The sequence below is a fragment of the Alligator mississippiensis genome, chromosome 6 (genome assembly GCF_030867095.1).
Source record: "Alligator mississippiensis isolate rAllMis1 chromosome 6, rAllMis1, whole genome shotgun sequence".
Taxonomy (NCBI): domain Eukaryota; kingdom Metazoa; phylum Chordata; order Crocodylia; family Alligatoridae; genus Alligator; species Alligator mississippiensis.
The window spans coordinates 98,733,723-98,752,748 of NC_081829.1; the positions used below are offsets into that span (position 1 = coordinate 98,733,723).

At 46.1% G+C, this 19,026-nt stretch overlaps 2 protein-coding genes across 4 annotated transcripts in view; one reads left to right on the forward strand and one right to left on the reverse strand.

Annotated features, from left to right (window-relative positions):
• Positions 1-1,718: 1,718 nt before the first annotated feature.
• TAF5 (TATA-box binding protein associated factor 5) lies at positions 1,719-16,639 on the reverse strand. Its single transcript, XM_059730198.1, has 11 exons — positions 16,072-16,639; positions 15,740-15,977; positions 13,992-14,307; positions 12,689-12,852; positions 11,771-11,906; positions 10,266-10,386; positions 8,622-8,751; positions 7,294-7,458; positions 5,805-5,982; positions 5,068-5,245; positions 1,719-3,430 (listed from the first exon to the last, which is right to left on the reverse strand). Exons 1-11 carry the CDS (start codon positions 16,622-16,624, stop codon positions 3,213-3,215), a joined length of 2,397 nt encoding a protein of 798 aa, XP_059586181.1. The 5' UTR covers positions 16,625-16,639; the 3' UTR covers positions 1,719-3,212.
• Positions 16,640-17,811: 1,172 nt separating this feature from the next.
• PCGF6 (polycomb group ring finger 6) overlaps positions 17,812-19,026 on the forward strand; it is a 58,526-nt gene continuing 57,311 nt past the window's right edge. For 2 of the 3 annotated variants that reach the window (XR_002089853.2, XM_006273667.4), the window contains exon 1: positions 17,815-18,206. Coding sequence is in view for 2 of the 3 variants with exons in the window: in XM_006273667.4 (XP_006273729.1) it covers positions 17,916-18,206 (291 nt within the window). In the remaining variant the exon portion in view is untranslated. Of the gene's footprint in view, positions 18,207-19,026 lie in introns of all 3 variants that reach the window. The other variant, XM_019486013.2, reaches the window with a different exon arrangement.

Consider the following 19,026-nt stretch of genomic DNA (forward strand, 5'->3'; position numbering starts at 1 on the left):
TTTATCAATTTAAAGATAAGTCCTGAATCTTCTGCTGTCTTCATTTGTGTTAACTGGTAGCTCCAGGCCCTGGTGTCTAGTGAAAGAGCTCGTGTATATGGAGCAAATCTTTTGTCCTTTGTTTCAAATCCTTAAGCTTCTCTGGGTCTTTTGCAGCATCCAGATTGCTATCAGATCAGCAAGGACACCTGATTGAATAGCCTCAAACCACTTTTAGGGAAAAATCCATTTCTCTATGGGAACTTGGTGGATACAGGGCCATTACCTTTTATGAAAATGCTTAGTACAACCATGCATACATTTTTTTCCTTCTAGGTTCATGCTTACTGAGAGTTTAGATGAACCTACTGTTATCCTGTATGCTGTAAGTGTAATAAGACTTGCCCCTGACCCCTTCCTTTTTAACATTGCTGTTCATCTTCCCATTGTAACATCTGTTTCCTATGAGGTGGTCAGTCAAGAATGTGGATGTGTTCTGATCTTTGTTATTCCCCTTTTCCAAATGTGTCTTTCCGGGTGAGGCACAACAGCAATGGAGTAAGTTTGGTAGAGGCACCCTCTACTTCTGGCTGGGCCTGTTTTAGGGCCAAGCCTCCCTCTGCCTGAAGAGGGGTGTTTGTGCCGGAACAATTTTTCCAACTATTTATTTGGTCTAGTAAAAGATATATTTAGCCAAAGAACCTCGTCTGCCAGTGTCAGACCAACACAGCTACAACCAACACCCCTGAAGCATCATTAAGACGTTTTATCTGAAGTGCTCAGCTAATTGTGCAAACACCCACTTAAAGCCAGATCTGGTACAGACTGTCCTGTTAGCCTCTCACTCGGGCGGCTCTGGTTCTCCCCACCTGAGTTCCTGGCTATACAAGTTCCCATCCCAGAGCACAGATTGCTCACAAGCTTGTGGTCACCTGTCCACAGTAGGGATTGCATGCAGACATGGTGCCACCCTATAATGTCCAGTAAAACCTCCATGCATTCTCCTTTGAGAGTATCTGGACCAGTCAACTGCTTCGGAGTCTGTTGGGCTGTAACCAGTCCATCTGCTCATTTGTTACCAGTTGAGCTCTGGATTAGTAAGCAAATTTATCAGGTTAGTCTGGAGTCTTGCTTTAGGGCAAAGCACTGTCCTACTGAGACAATGCAGTGAAGTAAGACATCAGCAGGGAGAACTCTATAAGCAATCATAGCAACCATTTGTCCAAACAACTCCCAAGGATGGAAATTCCATATCTTCTAATATCCTGTGAGTAACCACCCTCACCAGATCTTAATATCCCACCTAAATTTCCCTCACTTGCAATTTTAGACCGTCCTTTCCCCTACAGGAACAGAAATACAGTACTATTAAACCCATCTGCTATTAATTGCATGCTTTAGAAAGAACAATATAGTCTAGGGGTTCTCAAAGTGCAGCCTGTCAACCAGAATAACCTACCCTGGGTCAGAGGCAGGCACTTCTCCCTGCAGTGGCACAAGGAGCGCTACTGCAGCTTAAGTCCCATATCTGTGAGCCATATGTTGCCGACTCCTGGTCTGAACTATAAACTGGCAGAGGTTGTGTGTAGAATTTGGTCCTAAATGTAGCAGTATAAATTGTATCACTTTGTTTCATTTGGTAGTTTGCTGGTATAGCTGTGTGGGCACTGCATAACTTGCAACAATTTAAGAGGGGATTAATTCTCTTCTTGTAATATAATCCAGAAACATGCACAGAATGATATTTTTAGTTTTTATTATCATATCAAAAGTATAAAACTGTACAAAATACAAAGGCAGATAGCGGCAGTGATTTTTTTAGCTGTCAAAACTGTACATGCTTACTCTTGCAGGGAAAGTATTTTAATGTACTGTTCAATTTTGCCATACTTTCACTTAAAAGCCACCTGCTTGTATCTGGTGTTGGGAAGTTTACATGAAACAGACAGGATCATTATCATTTACTTTCAAAGCGTTCTTCCCTGTTCTTAAAGGCGAGATCCACTGGTGAGAAGTGTCTGCACTTTTGATATGCAATGCATGGAAAGCTTCTGGGTGTTTTGGTGGGGATGGGATGAGTTGGAAGGGAGTTTCCTACTCAAGTTTCCTTAAATTCATGCTAGTGTCCTTTTGCTTCCTCATCTTGTATAGAGACAGAAAGGGGTTAAAAGCCTACTGTCCTGCCAGGTCTTTTTGTTTAGAAACATTAAGAATGTCAGGTCTGACCTCTGCTGCTGAACACAGCATCACAACAGTGTGCGTGAGGGGAGAGCCTTTTCACAAATATTAGCATTAGGAATAAAAAGGTTCATTTTTTGCCTTTTCACTGGCTCTCCCCATTCCTAAATTTGCTAGCTGTGACAAAAATTTAATTTTATGTAAAAGAAAAAAAACGGGGGGGGGGGAAGATTATTATTTTTTTTTTTTTTAATTATTTTCCAGGCCTCCTCTAAGTATCCTAAGAGGGTACAAGGCCCCTGTTTTCCCTTCGGAGAGCATGTTTTAATAGGCAGTAAGAGTATTTCAGTTGTCTCAGTCCCTTGTCTCTTTGCTTTTACAGATGTTCAGATTTTACTTCTAGCTATTTGCTAGTCATGACACCTTAACCTACCCTGAAGTTGCAGTGACCAAATCTGTATTTCTAATACAGGAAACAAGAAAGATTTGAAACACAGTCAGACCTTTATACAAAGGCGTGCTTATATATTCAATTTTTAGTTCACCACAAGCTTCTGTGTATGGTGCCTTCTGCAGCAAGTAGGATAAAGTTCCAGCCAGACAAACCTGCTGCCCAGCCCAGGTTAAGGCGAGTTCCACAAAATTCCAGGTATAAATTAAGTGCTTTTTAAAATGTTCAAGACGCTCACTGAGGTGCTGTTAACTTTCCAAAAGTGATGTTCCAGCAGAGCCCGTTGCCATTTCTCTTAATAGGAGACAGCCATTCTCTCTCTTTTTTCTTGTTTTTGTTTTTTATCAAAAAATCCAAAGCACCATAAAACAATTCTTTCCTGTAAAGCCACAATGTCTAATCATTTTCCAGCATTTTCAGGCTGTGGCTAAAAATGAAATAGCAGAACTGAGAAGACATTACCTGCGTATTAATTTACATAGTCCTGCCGCCCCAACTGACCAGGCACAGTCCGTCTGTACAAGAGATTTCTTTCATCTCAAATCCGGTAGTCATTTTGAGGTCTTTACTACTGACTTGCACAGCCTCTTTCACAGCTTCATGTTTACTGTGGGCTGTATGCTCCGGCAGCCAGCAGCAAGTTTCTCCGTGTAAAATGAAGGTGTATGACTGGGGTTGATTTGCTCATGTAAGTACCCAGTAGCAAGTCCTGTGAGTTTTCAGGCAGATTTATGTGTCCTGTGGCTGTTGTAAAATCATCAGTTTCCAAGTCTTCAAATGCTTTCACAGCGTCCCACAGTTTGACTGTGTTATCCATAGAACCTAAGAACAAAGTGGGGAATTACAATGTAGAGCCTTGGTCCTGCGCAGGGCACAGTTAAAAAGCAACACACAGGAAAAGGAACATTCAGCAATGTTTTCCTCCATGCCCTTACTGAAGCCATAGCAGCAGCGAATGATAATTGTATTGAAATGATGCTGAGACAAGGCTGCAACCAAGTTGGCAGCAATGAAGGCTGGAAAACACTTTTTCTTCAGCCACTGCAGGACGGGCCAAAGCATTAACGCTTTACACCCAAATGCTGCAAGCAAATGGACTTCAAGTGCATTATTCGTAAGTGCATGTTTGCACGATTAGAGCCTTAACATGGTCCAGGGGTATCCAACTGGTGGCCTCTGGGAGGGGGGTTAACACATGACTCGTGGGCTACTTCCAGCCACCACTCCTCCCATTGCTTCTAATGCTGCAGGGGTGACTGGGATCTGTGGCAGGGCAGTTCTATAGGACAGGGGCCAGTAAGCTCTCTGCTAGAGTGGTTGAGGGGAAGGGGAGAGGAGAACAGGGGCTTGCACGGCTCCCAGGGCAGCAATAGGAACAGGGTGAGGGGCTGTACACGGCAGGGGTTCTGGGAATCTGTAGAGTATATGGCCTCTGCGGCATACAGCCCCTGGCTGCCAGGAAGTTGAGCAGTCCAATGCTACACCTTTCTATAGTTAAACCAGAGGAGCTGCTATTCAGTCTTGACTGAATTCTGTTAGAGGCTCATTCTAGTCTTACTAGAGTTACATTTAGCAATGAATTTCTAATTAAGCTCTTGGGAATGACAGGAGATACATTCTTGACACAAGGTTGTCCTATCTTCCTCCCCCACCAAGTTTCAAATCCTTGTGACAACAGAAACTAGTGATTCTCTGGGAAATCTGTAAAAACTGTAACAGGGCCAGAAAGTGTGCTTTATTCCTACTCTTGTTCTAGAAAATGACAACTATTTAAGTAACCTTCAGTAGCTGGGAGCATCTCACGAGTAAAGCTTTTCAGAAGTCAGGTGCCCCCTACCACTTGAACATCCCTGGTCTTTATACATCCACACATCTACAAAAAAGATGGATTTATAAGATTTACCTTGAGACCTTTTTAAAACATTTTTTTCCATAAAGGTCAGATGTCTTTTATGCCAGTCAGTGTCTAGAGGCCCACACACCCACTGACATGGCAAAGGAAGCGTTATCTAAACCCCACTGAAATAACTACTGAATTCTTAGACACTGAAAGAAGAAAATTTAGCTGCAAACTAAGCACACCATGGATGTGCAGTGTGGTACAACCCCCCCAATTACTATCTACTTTCAAAGGTCTGACAGGGCTGGTTTCAGTTATAAAACACCAGATTATTTCCCATTCTAACTGTTTCTTGAATAAATTGCTTACCATGCCTCAATTCTAGCTGAATTAAGGAATCATATACCCACTTACATTAAAATTACCAGATTTTTGAAATTTAGATTATTTGCTTTACAACTACAAAGTATTAACATTGCTAAGTATTAGTTTGATCCTTCGCATTGAGAAGGGAGACAGATTTGGATCAGGATCCCAGTTATAAAAAAAAGCATGTCATTCCATTTTAGACTGTGTTTTTACTGGAGAATGAAAAACTGAACATTTCAGTAAGTTTTACCTGATGCTAAAATCTCCCCATCTCTACTGAATCTGAGTGCATAGATGGTGTCGGTGTGCCCTTTCAACTCTCCCACCATCAAACCATGGCCAATATCCCAGAGGAGCACTCTTCCATCTGTTGCTCCAGTGGCCAGGAATCTTCCATTAGGGGAAAATGCCAGCGAATGAATTGGTCCCTGGAACAAAGTCAGTTGGAGAAGCCAAATTAGACAAGTCTACCTGCATCTATAAAGCTCCAAGCTGTATTCATTGCAAATACTACCCTCTAAAAATGTGTCAGGTATCCAGGTTGTAGCCGTATTGCTCTAGAGGCAAAGGCAATCAGGACTGGTCGTAGAGATGATACTTTTATTAGACCAACAAGATTTTTGCGAAATTAACGATTTTTTGTTGCAAAAATCTTGTTGGTCTAGTAAAAGATATCATCTCTACTACGAGTCCTGATTACCCTCTAAAAATTAAGTGCACACAGACACACAAACATATAAATAAACTAGTCATTCATCAGGAACAGAAGTTTATAAGGGAGGGAAGCCTTTGTTTCATGGGACAACTTACAATGGGTCTCTAAAGTAACAGGCACACACTTTCTGAACATTAAAAATTGTGAGAGTGAGAGTGTGTGTGTGTGTAGATCTACAGACATATATCAATTAAGTACTGACTATTGTCTTGTAGGAAATGTTAGTGAAATACAGTGCAGCTACCTTGATTCTACATCTGACACTCCTCTACCTTATGTCCAGTGAAGATCCTCACACAGTTCCCATTCAGAACATCCCAGAGTCGCACAGTTCTGTCTGCTGAGCCCGTAGCAATATAGTTGGAGTTGGGATGAAACCGACTACATGTGACATCAGCAAGATGGCCAGCAAACATACGCAAAGGCTGATAGTGATCCGTTGCCCAGAGCCTTAAGGAAAGCATTTTTTATAAAACTATAAAGAAATTAGACCCTTATTGAAAACATGATGTCCTTATGTGGTGCTTGTTACCCAGGTACCTCAAAATGAACAATTTATGCAATTAGCAATGACTTTTAAAGCTGGGGTGGGCAAAAGGCAACCTGTGAGCTGGATACAGCTTGTCAAGGGACTTTATTTGGCTCTGCCTGGCGCAGGGAGCAGACTGGGCCATGGTCCGTGTGGCACGTCCCACTGCCTCCAGGCACACAGTGGTGGTGCGGCAGCCGGACTCCGCTTTCCAACAGCCTCGGCAGCAGTGACAACTCCTGGCTGCTGCTGCTGGTGTCGCCACCACGACGGAGCAGGCAGCTGGGGTCTCTGGAGACCAGCCTCGGACCCACGTAAGCAGGGTGCACTCAGGCAGGTGGATGCAATAGGGCCGTGGGTGGACAGGGAGCAGCGTCTAGGAGTGGAATGGGCAGAGCCAGGGCAGAGCCATGATCCGCTCCCCACACATCCCTGCAACAGGCTTTAGTTCCATGGGCAGGAGTGTGCCAGAAGCAGACCACAGCTCTGCCCAGAGCCCCTACCCCGCACCATCACTGCCCCAAGATCCCAGTTCTGACCCTACATTGTCACCGCCCCAAGATCCAGGCCTCAGCCCCACTCATCCCACTCCCGGACACTGCTCCCTGCCTGCCCGGGGCCCCACCCCATCCACTCCCCCAAGTGCGCCCTGCCCATGCGAGTCCCGGGCTAGTCTCCATGGAGATTCCAAGGCCGGGGCTTGGATCTCAAGGTGGTGACAGCATGGGGCCAGCAGGCCCAGAGGCAGAGCCACTTAGGGAGTTTTGGTGAGCTTTTGAGAGTGTGGGGAGAGGTGCTGACTCAACCCACAATAGCTCACCAACTCTCTCTAAGTGGTTCTCCAGCCCAAATAATTACCCACCCCTGTTTTAAAGGTTGTTCTTCAAGGGGAAAAAAAAGTGTCTCGATGCAGCCATTACAAAAGCAATGGAAGAGGTACGATGGTTTCTCCAACATTAAGGATCAAGGATATGCATTTTCCCATATTAACCAGATGGTTTGAAAGCAAAGGAACACCATCTCTGTAAGAATAATAATGTCATGATACCCTCAGCTAGCACTGCATTAGTTTTTGGTTTAATTTTTTTAACCCAAGTGTAATAAAATTCATATCCCATAGCGAGATGAGAGCTGGAAAATACCAGCCACCAGTATTAAGGGGTTAGTTTCTCTCAACATTCCAGGCCTCGGATTATTAAAAATTCCAATAAAAAGGCCTTTCAGGTGCTTACCGAGCCACTCTGTCATGTCCACCAGATACAAAGTAATACCCATAGGGAGAGAACTGCGTATCCCATACTGGATAGTTGTGTCCTTTATATCCCACCAGGCAAGTAAATGTTTGCAGACTCCACAATCGCACAGTGCCATCTTCTGAGGAGGATAACAGGTAGTTCCTATCAGAAGGCAAAAGAATACGACTTAGGCAGAATACTGGGAGTCTAGTGCAAGATTACTGGTGTGTCTTTGGGGTAAGAACACCGTCCATTTACTGGGATTGTGCTGCAGGGTACTACATGATCTGAACTCTCAATGGGCTGAGATATACCCGATTCAGAGGGAATCCTACTGGGACACTTACTGTGAAGAGGGACAAACCATTGCTTATATTCTATTCAAATTTGCAGTACTTGTCTACGTGAAAGAAAGCATGTTATGATTAGGGGTCCAGTTCTCTGTTCAAAACAAAAAGCTATTGATAAACCACTGCATGCAACTGTTCAAGAACTGGTTTCAGAAATGCCACCCTTGGCTATATGAAAAGATTCCCATAGAACAGGGGGTACTGGAGAAGGCCCTAAGGGACACGCACGGGCAGGCAGGGATGGAGCACCACCACGCACCATCCCATGCAGGCGGCACCTGCCAAGCTGTGGGGGGCAGGAGAAGGTCTTACGTGGCAGCTGCCATCGCTCCATATCTAGCCACCACCACCCCTTCCCCCCACCCTGCGTCATCTGCCTCAGATAACTAGAATTTTTACGTAACTGGCACCTGATATTCCCCATTCATGCTGGATAACAGGGATTTTACTGTATTTAAGAGACTACGAGATTACCACGATCACATATCTGGAAAATAAAGGCTTACTGGAGGCTCTAGTGGGAAGCAGACTAGAAATGCATCAATAGGTGTAAATGCTAACAAAATTGTTCATCTCTACATTACCATAATGGATATAAATGTTGCAATGATCTGTCTCCCTTTTACAGTTTGCTTATGCAGTTAAAATCAAACTTAAGATACGGCTTTCAAGTAAGAGTTTCCAGTTTCCTATCTTAAGTCCTGAACTTGCCAGGTGCTGAGTGTTCTTAGCTCCTACTGATGTCAAGCTACACTGAAGATACTCAATAACCACACAACACACGCATGAGCCTCAAGACATCTATTAATCTATGAATCAGGCCCTTATACCCACCTGTCATGGCTTCTTATGAAACACATGAACAAATTTCATCTCAATTTACGGAAGCAGCTGCTTTAAGAATCAGTTTTGAGCAAGAAGCATCTTATTAGAACTCAAGACCTCCTCTCCAAGGCAAATTTTAAATTATATTACCTATCAGGACTGAAGCTAGTACCATAGACGGGTCCACTGTGACCATATAAAATCTTCAGCTCACTTGCCGTCTTCTCATCCATGATCCTTTCCAAGACATCATCTGATTCTTTGTCTATGAGACTGAGATCTGTAAAATTCCAGAGGTTCATAGTTGCAGCAAATATGCAGATTTCACGTATAATGATTGCCAGAAGCTGAGCACATTTACTTACATTTATGCAAAAATAGGTACATCTTTTAAGCAGAACATACGTTTTTTATTGTTCTCTGCAAGTATGAAGTGAAACAAAAATCCTTCCTGAATACTGGTTGTCAGTTTGAACACTAATACCAAAATATAGAACAGCAGGGAAGCTTAAAAATTAGTTGTCAGGTTTTAAACTTGAAGTTACATATAGCACAATTGAAGCTATTTCCTTAGGACTACTGTAAAGGAAACTGCTATAAAAGGTAATATGAGCTTGGCTATGAAGGTAATTCAAGAATGGAGTGACAGGTTCTTCGTATCAATCAGCAATATACTACCCTACACATCAATTGGGAAAAGATGCTGTAGATCAGGGGTGTCAAACATATGGCCCATGGGCTGGATCCGGGCCACAGAGCAGTTCTATCCAGCCTGATAAACTACCAGCAGGCCACCAAAAGTTGGGGGACATGACCAGGGATGAATGGCCTGCTGCAGAATTGGGCCCTGATGGACATGACAATCAGCAACAGGACACCAAACAAGGGTCAGTGCAGCCATGGTCACCCGCTGGCCGCTTTGTGTGTCATCACTGCCATGGTCCTACCTTGCTGGCCCCTGCTGTGTGTCCCGTGCTGGAAATGGAGCTGGAGCCAGAACTGCCACCATGGCATAGAGCACGTGGCAGGAGCTGGAGCTGCCATCACCATATGCTCCAGGTCAGAGCTGGAGCTGCCAATGCTGTTTCCTCATGCCCCAGGCTGGATTCAACCCACAAGGAGCCCTGCAGCCTGGATCCGACCCAAGGCACAAGGAGAGTTTGACACCCCTGCTGTAGATGAGCATTCATGTACATACACCCATGTTTTCAGATTTCAAGAACTTATGACTGCTCTACACCCAAGAGCTGACACTGGCCTTCAATCTATAGGATTCTTTTTAAGACCTCATTCTGGTATCATCACAAACTGCGTGCTTGAGAAATCGTCCTTTGTAGTACAGCTTCTCTGCAAAGCTCTCCAAAATACTACTTATTTATCTCCACAACCCAGAGGTCCTAGGATTTACAAACTCTGATTAGTCATTCCAAATACAGATTGTTATTCAGCGAGATACACAAGCACCTGTTTAAGTATCTTGCTGAAATAGGGCTACAATGAAACTACATTTCCTCATCAGCTGTCTAGTATACCTTCTCTGTTCTGTAACTGTGTCAGACTACAAATTTCTGGAGATGTTTTTGATTCTGCTCATTATATACTACTACCAAAACAAAGTCCATCCAAATATAAAAATGGTACGTTATTTGCTTTATAAGTAGAAGCCAAACTAACAATATCCAATGAGTTAAGAAAGCTGCCCTGCAAAGTTACCTCCCTCTGCACAGGTTGCAAAAACATAGAACTCTATCAGAATTAACACTTAGGATGAGCGTATCTTCTTGCCTTCATTACCTGCTGCTGTTTTTACACTGCGTAGCTTTTTTGGTGTCACAGACCACACTCTGACAGTGGAGTCAGCAAAGCCTCCTACAATCATGCTAGAGTCATCTGTGATATCCACTGCAGTAAGACCCTGTACACAAAAAAGTTACTTATTTTAAAAGTTAATGAATTTTTTTAATTACAAAGTTCAAATACTAGAAAATCCTGTAACCGCCCTACCTCCATTTTGTATAAAAAAGGGAATTACCTTAAGACAGAATGCATAAGTATTTGAAAACCTAGCAAGTAACTGCTACAAAAAGTTATACCATTTAAAATAAAGATATATATAACTACACTTACTTTAAAAGACAAAACAGCAAAACTGTTCACAAACATTCCAGTACATTATATCTACAGCAGGGGTGTCAAACTTATGGCTGGCTGATCAGATTTGACCCACAGAGCTGTTCTACCTGGCCCACTGGCCTACTAGAGGGCCTCCTAAAGTTTGGGATGTGGGGGAGGGCGGGAGGGAAGAGGGACAGATGAAGGAACGGCCTACTGCAGAATTCAGGGCTCTTGGGCCCCAGTTGACATAGAAAATTGGTGGCAGAAGGGCAAGCGAGGGTTGATCCAGCCCTGATCACCCTTCAGTTGCTTTGCCCATGACCAATTGCTGCAGCCCCACCTCCTCAGCCGCTGGGCCTGCTGCTTTATGTTGGACCTGCTGTGTGCCCCACGCAGGAGCTAAAGCTGCTGCAGCAGTACAGGGCATATGGTTACAGCAGCTCCAGCATGGGGCAGGGTGCAGAGCTGCACTGTGTGCCCCATGCCAGAACTGCTGCTATTGTTGTCTTGTGCCCCAGGTCGTAGCCAGAGCTGCTCCCACCACCACTGTGTATCCAGCCTGGAACTACCCCAGGCCAGATCTGGCCTTCAAGGAGCCCTGTGGTCTGGATCCAGCCTGGGGTGCAAGGTGAGTTTGACACCCCTGATCTGCAGTATTCAGGATTCACATTAGGAAGAACTGCCCCCTACTCACATGCTTAGAACAAATCAGGGGAACAAAAGATACAGCAATAACTAAGCAAAACAGGCAGTGGAGCTAAGGTGGTTTAAGAAAGCCTTCAGTTTCATTCATTTGGACTTTGAATCTAAATTTTTCATTGCATTATACCTAATTGGAAATAACTACAGAAATGGCTTATTCCAAATAATAATTTTCTGGTACTATGAGCATATTTCCCTTTAAGTAATCCCTGTTATGTATGTTCATAAGACTTTTCAGTTGGGTCAAATTAAGATATACAGGTGTGACCCAGTGACTGTAAGTGTATGGTCTTAAGTGCCAAGAAAATAATTTCCGAGAAGGCAAAAACTACTATGTAATAATGTTTAATCCCACCCCAGCATCAAGCCCTAGAATTCAGGGTAACACCTTGATAGCTTGATTTCTTTAAGCCAAATGTTTTATGGCGTCCACAGTCATTTCTGACTCCTTCTCTTATGGCACCAAAGCCACCTTTACTAACCTGGTAAGCATTAAGGAATGTGTAGAAACAGATAGAAGGCAAGCAGTCTGGGCCAAGACGCACGCGCTTTGTGGCTTCCTTTATGTTCATTGCTTTATCCAGCTTGTCAGAGTCTTTCAGTTCAGGAAGAGGAATTCTACAAGAAATGGAGCAGGACTGCCTTAAATCACATTAATTTGTGATGGCAGCATTGTAGGATTGGTACACTGGAGCATGCTTGGCAGTGGTCCATGGAGCCAAGGACTGGGATGGGGGGGCCTCCCATGAGATGGAACCATCGAATGAAGGAACAGCAGCAATGCCTGGGTATATCACTGCCAGAATGGAAGGTAGGGGTAGAACTTCAAACAGTAAAAAACGGGGGGTTGGAAGGACTGACCAATAGGAAACAGTTCATTTAATTTGATACATATAGTTTAGATTACAGGGGAGGGCAATTATTTCAGGTGGAGGGCTGCTTACTGCGTTTTGGCAAACCATTGAGGGCTGCCTGACAGACAGCCAGGGGCAGATAAATATTAATTTTCTAAAATTTTTAGGGGCCCCACAGGCCAGATAGAATGGCCTGGCAGGCTGCATCCAGCCCATGGGTCACATTTTGCCCACCCCTGGTTTAGAAAATGAGGGGAGAAGATCTCATAATTCTAGGAACATCTGAGGGATAACCATGAAGGAGAGACAAGTATTGCTGAGCATGAAACGAACAAGCTACTGGATAATGCAAATAAAATTTTGATATGAAAACAAAGGGCACACATCAAAAATCTTCCCAAGGAACAGGTGTTTTGGGCCACTGGAAATATCTCCTAAAGAAAGTAACAGAAGCCTCATTTAAAACCAGACTAAAAAACGTAGCAGAGATATTGAAAAGCAAACAATCCAAAATCAGCAAGAAGCAGACCAGATTTAACAAGTTACCTGTTCTGCGGAGGAGCATTCGGGTCTTGTTTTTTACTTTTTGATCCCACGCTATCTTTTTTCGGCTTTTTCTTTTTTGGTTTTCCTTCCTCGTTCTCCCCTTCTTCGTCTTCATCATCCAAAGGGACTTCAATTTCTGGCTCTTTCAATAAGCCAAAGAAAACCTGCAATCCAATTTAGAAAGTCACATAATAAAGTCTGCATTATTTTACTTTTTAAAAAATCATTTTTTTAAATGGAACAAGTTTAACATAAGCAGCAATTTATGAATATCAAGCTTGTTACAAAAAAGCAGAGTCCCAATTTAAAACCACTGTATTTGATATTACATAACTCACTATTATTTAACATTTAAAGGGTTTGTGATTTCATAGACATTAGGGCTGGAAGGGACCTCTGAAGATCATCAAGTCTAGCCCTCTGCCCCAGGGGCAGGAAGTCAGCAGGGGTCATAAGATCCCAGCAAGATAAGCACCCAAATTTCTCTTGAAGGCGTTCAAGGTAGGTGCTTGAAACACCTCTGGCGGCAGTCTATTCCAGACCCTGGGGGCTCAGACAGTAAAAGATGTTCTTCCTTGTGTCCAGCCTGAAACGGTCATAGAGGAGTTTGTGACCATTTGACCTTGTCACCCCCTGGGGCACTCTGATGAACAGACGTTCCCCCAGATCCTGGTGAGCACCCCTGATGAACTTATAGGTGGCCACCAGATCACCTCTGAGCCTGTGCTTTCCAGGCTGAAGAGTCCCATAACTCTCATCATGATGAAGCCTCTCATCATACGGCCTGTTTTCCTGACCTCTGATCATGCACGTGGCTCTCCTCTGGACTCGTATGCAGTCTTCAACTCTCACAAATAACAATCCTGAGACATGCTGATCACCCCAATTTCCCCTCACAACATCCCTTCGAATCCCTATGGTTGAGATATAGTATCTATATATTACTCTTGATATTTTGAGAAGCTACAACAGTATACAAATAGTACATTTTCATAACAACTACTGGAGATGGGCAAACTATCTTTTTTGAACAAGTGAGGGGGTCCGACTTGCATTCAGTCTACTAAATAAACCTGTCTCTTTCAGTGGCCCGAGAGGTTCTTCAGAGACCAGTTACAAATGGTTACTTATCTTCATTTCCATGCAGCGGATAAATGTGCCAACCTTTACTGTTATTGTCCCAGGTATGTTGTCAGTTAGGCTATTCATATTCAGAGTCCAAGACTGCTTGCTCTATAAGGCAGCTGACAAATTTCTCTACATGCTGCAATTGCTTAATAGTGTGAGAGGATTTGCCTCATACCTTTGCTTTATTTGCCTCTCGTTTGGCCTCTCCAGCCAAGCTTCCCACCATAGCATCTATCTGCTGTTTGCTGCGGGGCATCCCATCAAAGATGTCGATGTAGAGATGCTCCTGAACAATGTTCCAGATCTGATTGTTCTGCTTTTCCTGCAGGTGTCTCTTCAAGAGCTGGTAAGAGTCACGGGAAATGCGCAGCACAAATTTGCTTGTTCGGAAATCCAGCATGGTCTCGTTCCCTTTCATGTGTTCCTTTTTGGTTAAGCTGGATAATACACGCAGGTCATCCTGGTAATAACACTCCTGATCTCCATGAAACCTATTGAAATACAGTTTTAGTTTAAAACATGAAGTACCATTTGTTATAGTCAAAATATCGTACACATACTCATGGATTTGATACTCCCCCCAAAGCAATTACATATCCCTATATTTCGGGGATACAGGTTGTAGCCATGTTGGTCTGTAAGGCAAAAGTAATCAGAACTCTTGGGAGATGATATATTTTATTAGACCAACTAAACTAATTTTTTTGCAACTATCTAGTTGGTCTAATAAAAGATATCACATCTCCAAGAATTCTGATATCTTTTTTGGTACCTCATTGTTAGGTACTCCGGGGTACTTAACAACTACATATGAGATCATGTCACAGCTGAAGTGCAACTGTATGCAGCACACACAACACTACCCAACAGTTATAATACAACGTGTGAAAGGTATATGACCAAAGGAGAACTGTAAGGAGATTTTTAGGTAGGCACAGTGTTATTACCAATATTGTTGGCCTGATCACTAAGAATAACATCCTTTCCAACCATGCTATAACATATTTAATTCCTGCCAAGCATCAGCCCAATGCATTGTATGTTACACTGGACTAAATGGTCATCATTACTAAAATGATTGAACATTTCAGCATAGTTTTCATACTGGAGTAAGCATTTTCACAAAATATGCCTTTTAACATTTTCCAATTGTAAATGTATTAATATCATTAACATTCAGCGCCAACAAAATTAACCTAAGCCTGGGGATACAACGCATTTTATATTGACTGATAACATTAAAAACACTCATGGATGGGAATATTTCACCAATGTGTGCAAAACTATTTTTTAATTATCATAGTTTTCTGAGAAAAGTGATGCCTTGGGGCTGCATTATTTCATGCTTGGTCTAAACCAAGGGATAGGGATGATCCTGCCTCAGGCAGGGGGTTGGACTAGATGACTTCTGGACGTCCCTTCCAGCCCAACTTCTCCATGTTTCTAAACCAAAAGATGAATTACGACTTCAAGCGGTTTGGCAAAAAAAAGACAAATTAAGTTAGTTTTTCATTCCTGGTAGAGAAATTTGAAACCTGGGAAGGAAACTTACAAAAACGTATCTTTTTCCCTTGTGTTTGATTCTCAGCGAAGAGCTGCCGTGTCATTTTAATACATCTTAACATATGAAGATAGCACATTAAGAAATTCAGGACACAAAGCAAGACTCCCGACTACGTTAAGTTCCCGGCTTCAATAGTTATATCAATGCAACGATTCATTACTCTTATCTAGACATATTTTAGTTAATAAGACACATAAGGTAGTTCCCAAAACTCCCCAACGACCACAATTATAGGAGGTTTTTTTTCCCCGTTCCCTGCCTTCCTTTTGCTAATAAAGTTCCCTCTTGTTTAGTTAAATCTGTAGAGAAAAAGGCATCTGTATAAACAGAAGGCAAACTCAGGAGTGTAAATGCCTTACTTCTCAAAGAAAGACTTTGCTTCGCTCTCGTGTTGATTGTAGACCAACTCCAAATACATGTGCACAAAGAGCGGATAAAACAGCTGGGATAATTCGGCCCGGTGACAGTCCAGGGAGCACTCGATGAAGTGTTTCAGTCCGCTGTAGTACTCCTCGTACAGCGCCGGGTCGCCTTGCTGGTTGTAGGCGGACAACACCGCGCTCACGTCCGGCTGGTCTTCGACGGCGATGCCTCCGACTGCAAGTGACGGGCACGCGAGAAAACGCACGTGAGAAATGCGGAAAGACCGAGCGAGCGGCGGAAAAGACGGAGCAACGCGTGGTGTACTTGCCTTTGGCGGGCGGCGCGGCGGCGGTGACGGGGCTGGCGGACGGGAGAGCGGGGCCGGTGGGGCCGGCGGTGGCGGTTCCCCCCGGGCCCGAGGAGGCGGCGGCGGCGGCGGCCGCGACCCGGCTGAGCAGCGCGTCGGCGTCGGCCTCCCCGCCCGGGGCGCCGGGGCCGGCGGGGCTGAGCGCGGCGGCGAGGTCGTCCGGCTGCAGCCGGGCCTCGCGCCGCAGGATCTCCTCGGACTCGCGCAGGTTGCTGCGGCGCAGGAGCTGCAGCACGGCCAGCAGCGCCGGGCGGTCCAGGCCGGCCGCGGGCGGCGACGCGGAGGCGGACGATGAGGACGACGAGGCCGGGGCTGAGGCCGACGCGGGGGCCGGCGGCACCGGCTTGGCGGAAGCGGCCTCCGCGCCGCCGCCGCCGCCCCCCGGGGTCGCCGCCGCCTCCCCCTCGGCGGGGGAAGCGGCGGGCGAGGCCGCCGGGGCGGGCGGCGGCGGGGCAGGGTCCTCCGCCTCCTGCTTCACCGCCACCTCCGCCGGCTCCTCAGGCACTGCCGCCATCTTGCGCCGCCCGCCATCGGCCGCCAAGCGCCGGCGCCTTCGCGACAGTCCGGGCACGCGTCAGCGCCGCCTTTTGCGACACGGCGGGCGCGCCTTTACGGCACAGGCAGGGCAGCGCGGCCGGGGCTGGAGCGTGGGGAGTGCCTTAGGGCAATAGGGCTGGTCATTAGGAAAGACGGAAAACCAGCGCGCTCGGTTCCAAAATGACGCTTTTTATTAGGACAACTGGGAGATCGCAAGGAAAGTGTCTTTTTCTGCGAGCTTTCGGGATCAATGTTTTCTGCGAGCTTTCAATGTTTTCTGCAAGCTTTCAGGATCAATGTTTTTTGCGAGCTTTCAATGTTTTCTGCAAGCTTTCAGGATCAATGTTTTTTGGAGACTTTCAATGTTTTCTGCGAGCTTTTGGGATCAATGTTTTCCCCGAGCTTTCAATGTTTTCTGCAAGCTTTTGGGATCAATGTTTTCTGGAGACTTTCAATGTTTTCTGTGAGCTTTTGGGATCAATGTATTCTGCGAGCTTTCAATGCTTCCTGCAAGCCTTTGGGATCAGTGTTTCCTGCGCACTTTCGGGATGAATTAGGAAATAAAATATGCTGTATGTTTTATAACAGTGATTCCCCCCCCAACATGACGTAAGGTTAGCTACATCGCTAATGACATGTAAATCTCCCAGGTTGCTTTCAACAGTCACTGGGAGATGGATGCCGATTTCAGTAGCCTCCTGGCCGATCTGGGAGGGCTGGCAACCCTAAATACTGGTAAACAGAAGGGGAAAAAAATACCACACTTCTCATTGCATTACCCATTCACTCTTCCTTTTCACTGTCAAGCCATATGTGCAGTTACATTAATTGAGACGACTCCATCAGTATTTGACTCCCAAGAAACTCTCATTTTCCTCTGTCTCAAATCTTAATTCTTAAAACTGATCTCTACTAACAGATGTGGGGGCATCTCCAGGACTGAACTAAGGGAGAAACTTCTTGAACTGAAAGGTTCTCTGGAAAGGAAGGTTTTGTGGCTCTGTCGGTTTTTACCGGACTTGAAACACTTTTCCTGCCTTTAATTTTTCATTCTTAACCAGGAGAAAAACTACACCTCCCAAGAGCCCTTCAGCAGGCTCGCGCATGCGCATACGAAGCTGCCTTAAAAAAAAAACCTGCCGTTCCCATCATGCTGAGGGCTCGGTGCGCAGGCGCAGTGTTGAGCGCTCGGACTACACTTCCCGCCGTGCCTCGCGCCGCGCCGGGCGACGGGTCCCGCGTGCGGCCTATCTTCCTCCGCCCCCGCCATGGAGATGGAGACGGACGCGGGCTCCGTGGTGTCGGGGCTGTCCGGGGGGGACGGCGGCGCCGCCGCGCCCGGAGACGAGGACGTGGAGGTGGAGGGCGCCCCGGGCTGCTCCGGGGCCCGCGCCCTGCCCTTCGCCTTCGAGCGGAGCCGCTCCGAGTCCAGCGCGGACGGGGACGAGGAGGACGAGGACGAGGAGGAGCTGGAGGACGAGGAGCTGCCGGCCGGGCCCGGCGCCCGCTTCAGGGCCTGCGGCGGCGGCGACGAGCTCGACTCCGACGAGGAGCGCGAGGTGACGGGCCCCACAATGCCTTGCGACACCACGGGGAGGGGGCACGTGGCCCCTCATTCCCACAATGCAATACCACACTGGGGGGCACGTGACCCCTCACTCCCACAATGCCTTGCAACATCATATTGAGGGGGTGACAGGTGCTGCCTCTGCTCCCAGAATCCCTTGCAACATTTGGGGGTGACAGGTGCTGCCTCCACTCCCAGGATGCCTTGCACCATATGGTGGGGGGGGGGGGTGACAGGTGCTGCTTCCACTCCCAGAATGGCTTGCAACATATGGTGGGGGTGACAGGTGGTGCCTTCACTCCCAGAATGCCTTGCAACAAATGGTGGGGGTGACAGGTGCTGCCTCCACTCCCAGAATGCCTTGCAACAAATGGTGGGGGTGACAGGTGCTGCCTCCACTCCCAGAATGCCTTGCAACATATGGTGGGGGTGACAGGTGCTGCCTTCACTCCCAGAATGCCTTGCAACATATGGTGGGGGTGACAGGTGCTGCCTCCACTCCCAGAATGCCTTGCAGCACCACGTGCTGAGCGGGGCAGGTCCCTGCTCCCATGATGCCGTGCGGGGTCAAGTCGAGCAGGTGTCCGTCAGGACGCTTGGGGCGGGTGAGGCTGCGGAGACGCCGTGGCGGGGAGTTAGGTCACTAATGCGGGAGGGGAGGGAAAGGCACGGCTTGTTTCAGAGTAAGGAGAGGAGACCTCGAAGTCAAAGATGACGCCCCAGTTTTTGGAGCAATCGGGGACAGCGATATGTCACCGGTAATTGAGGTTGGAACTGGCATTGGGGTTGGTGGGAGCGGACAGCGAGTGCTG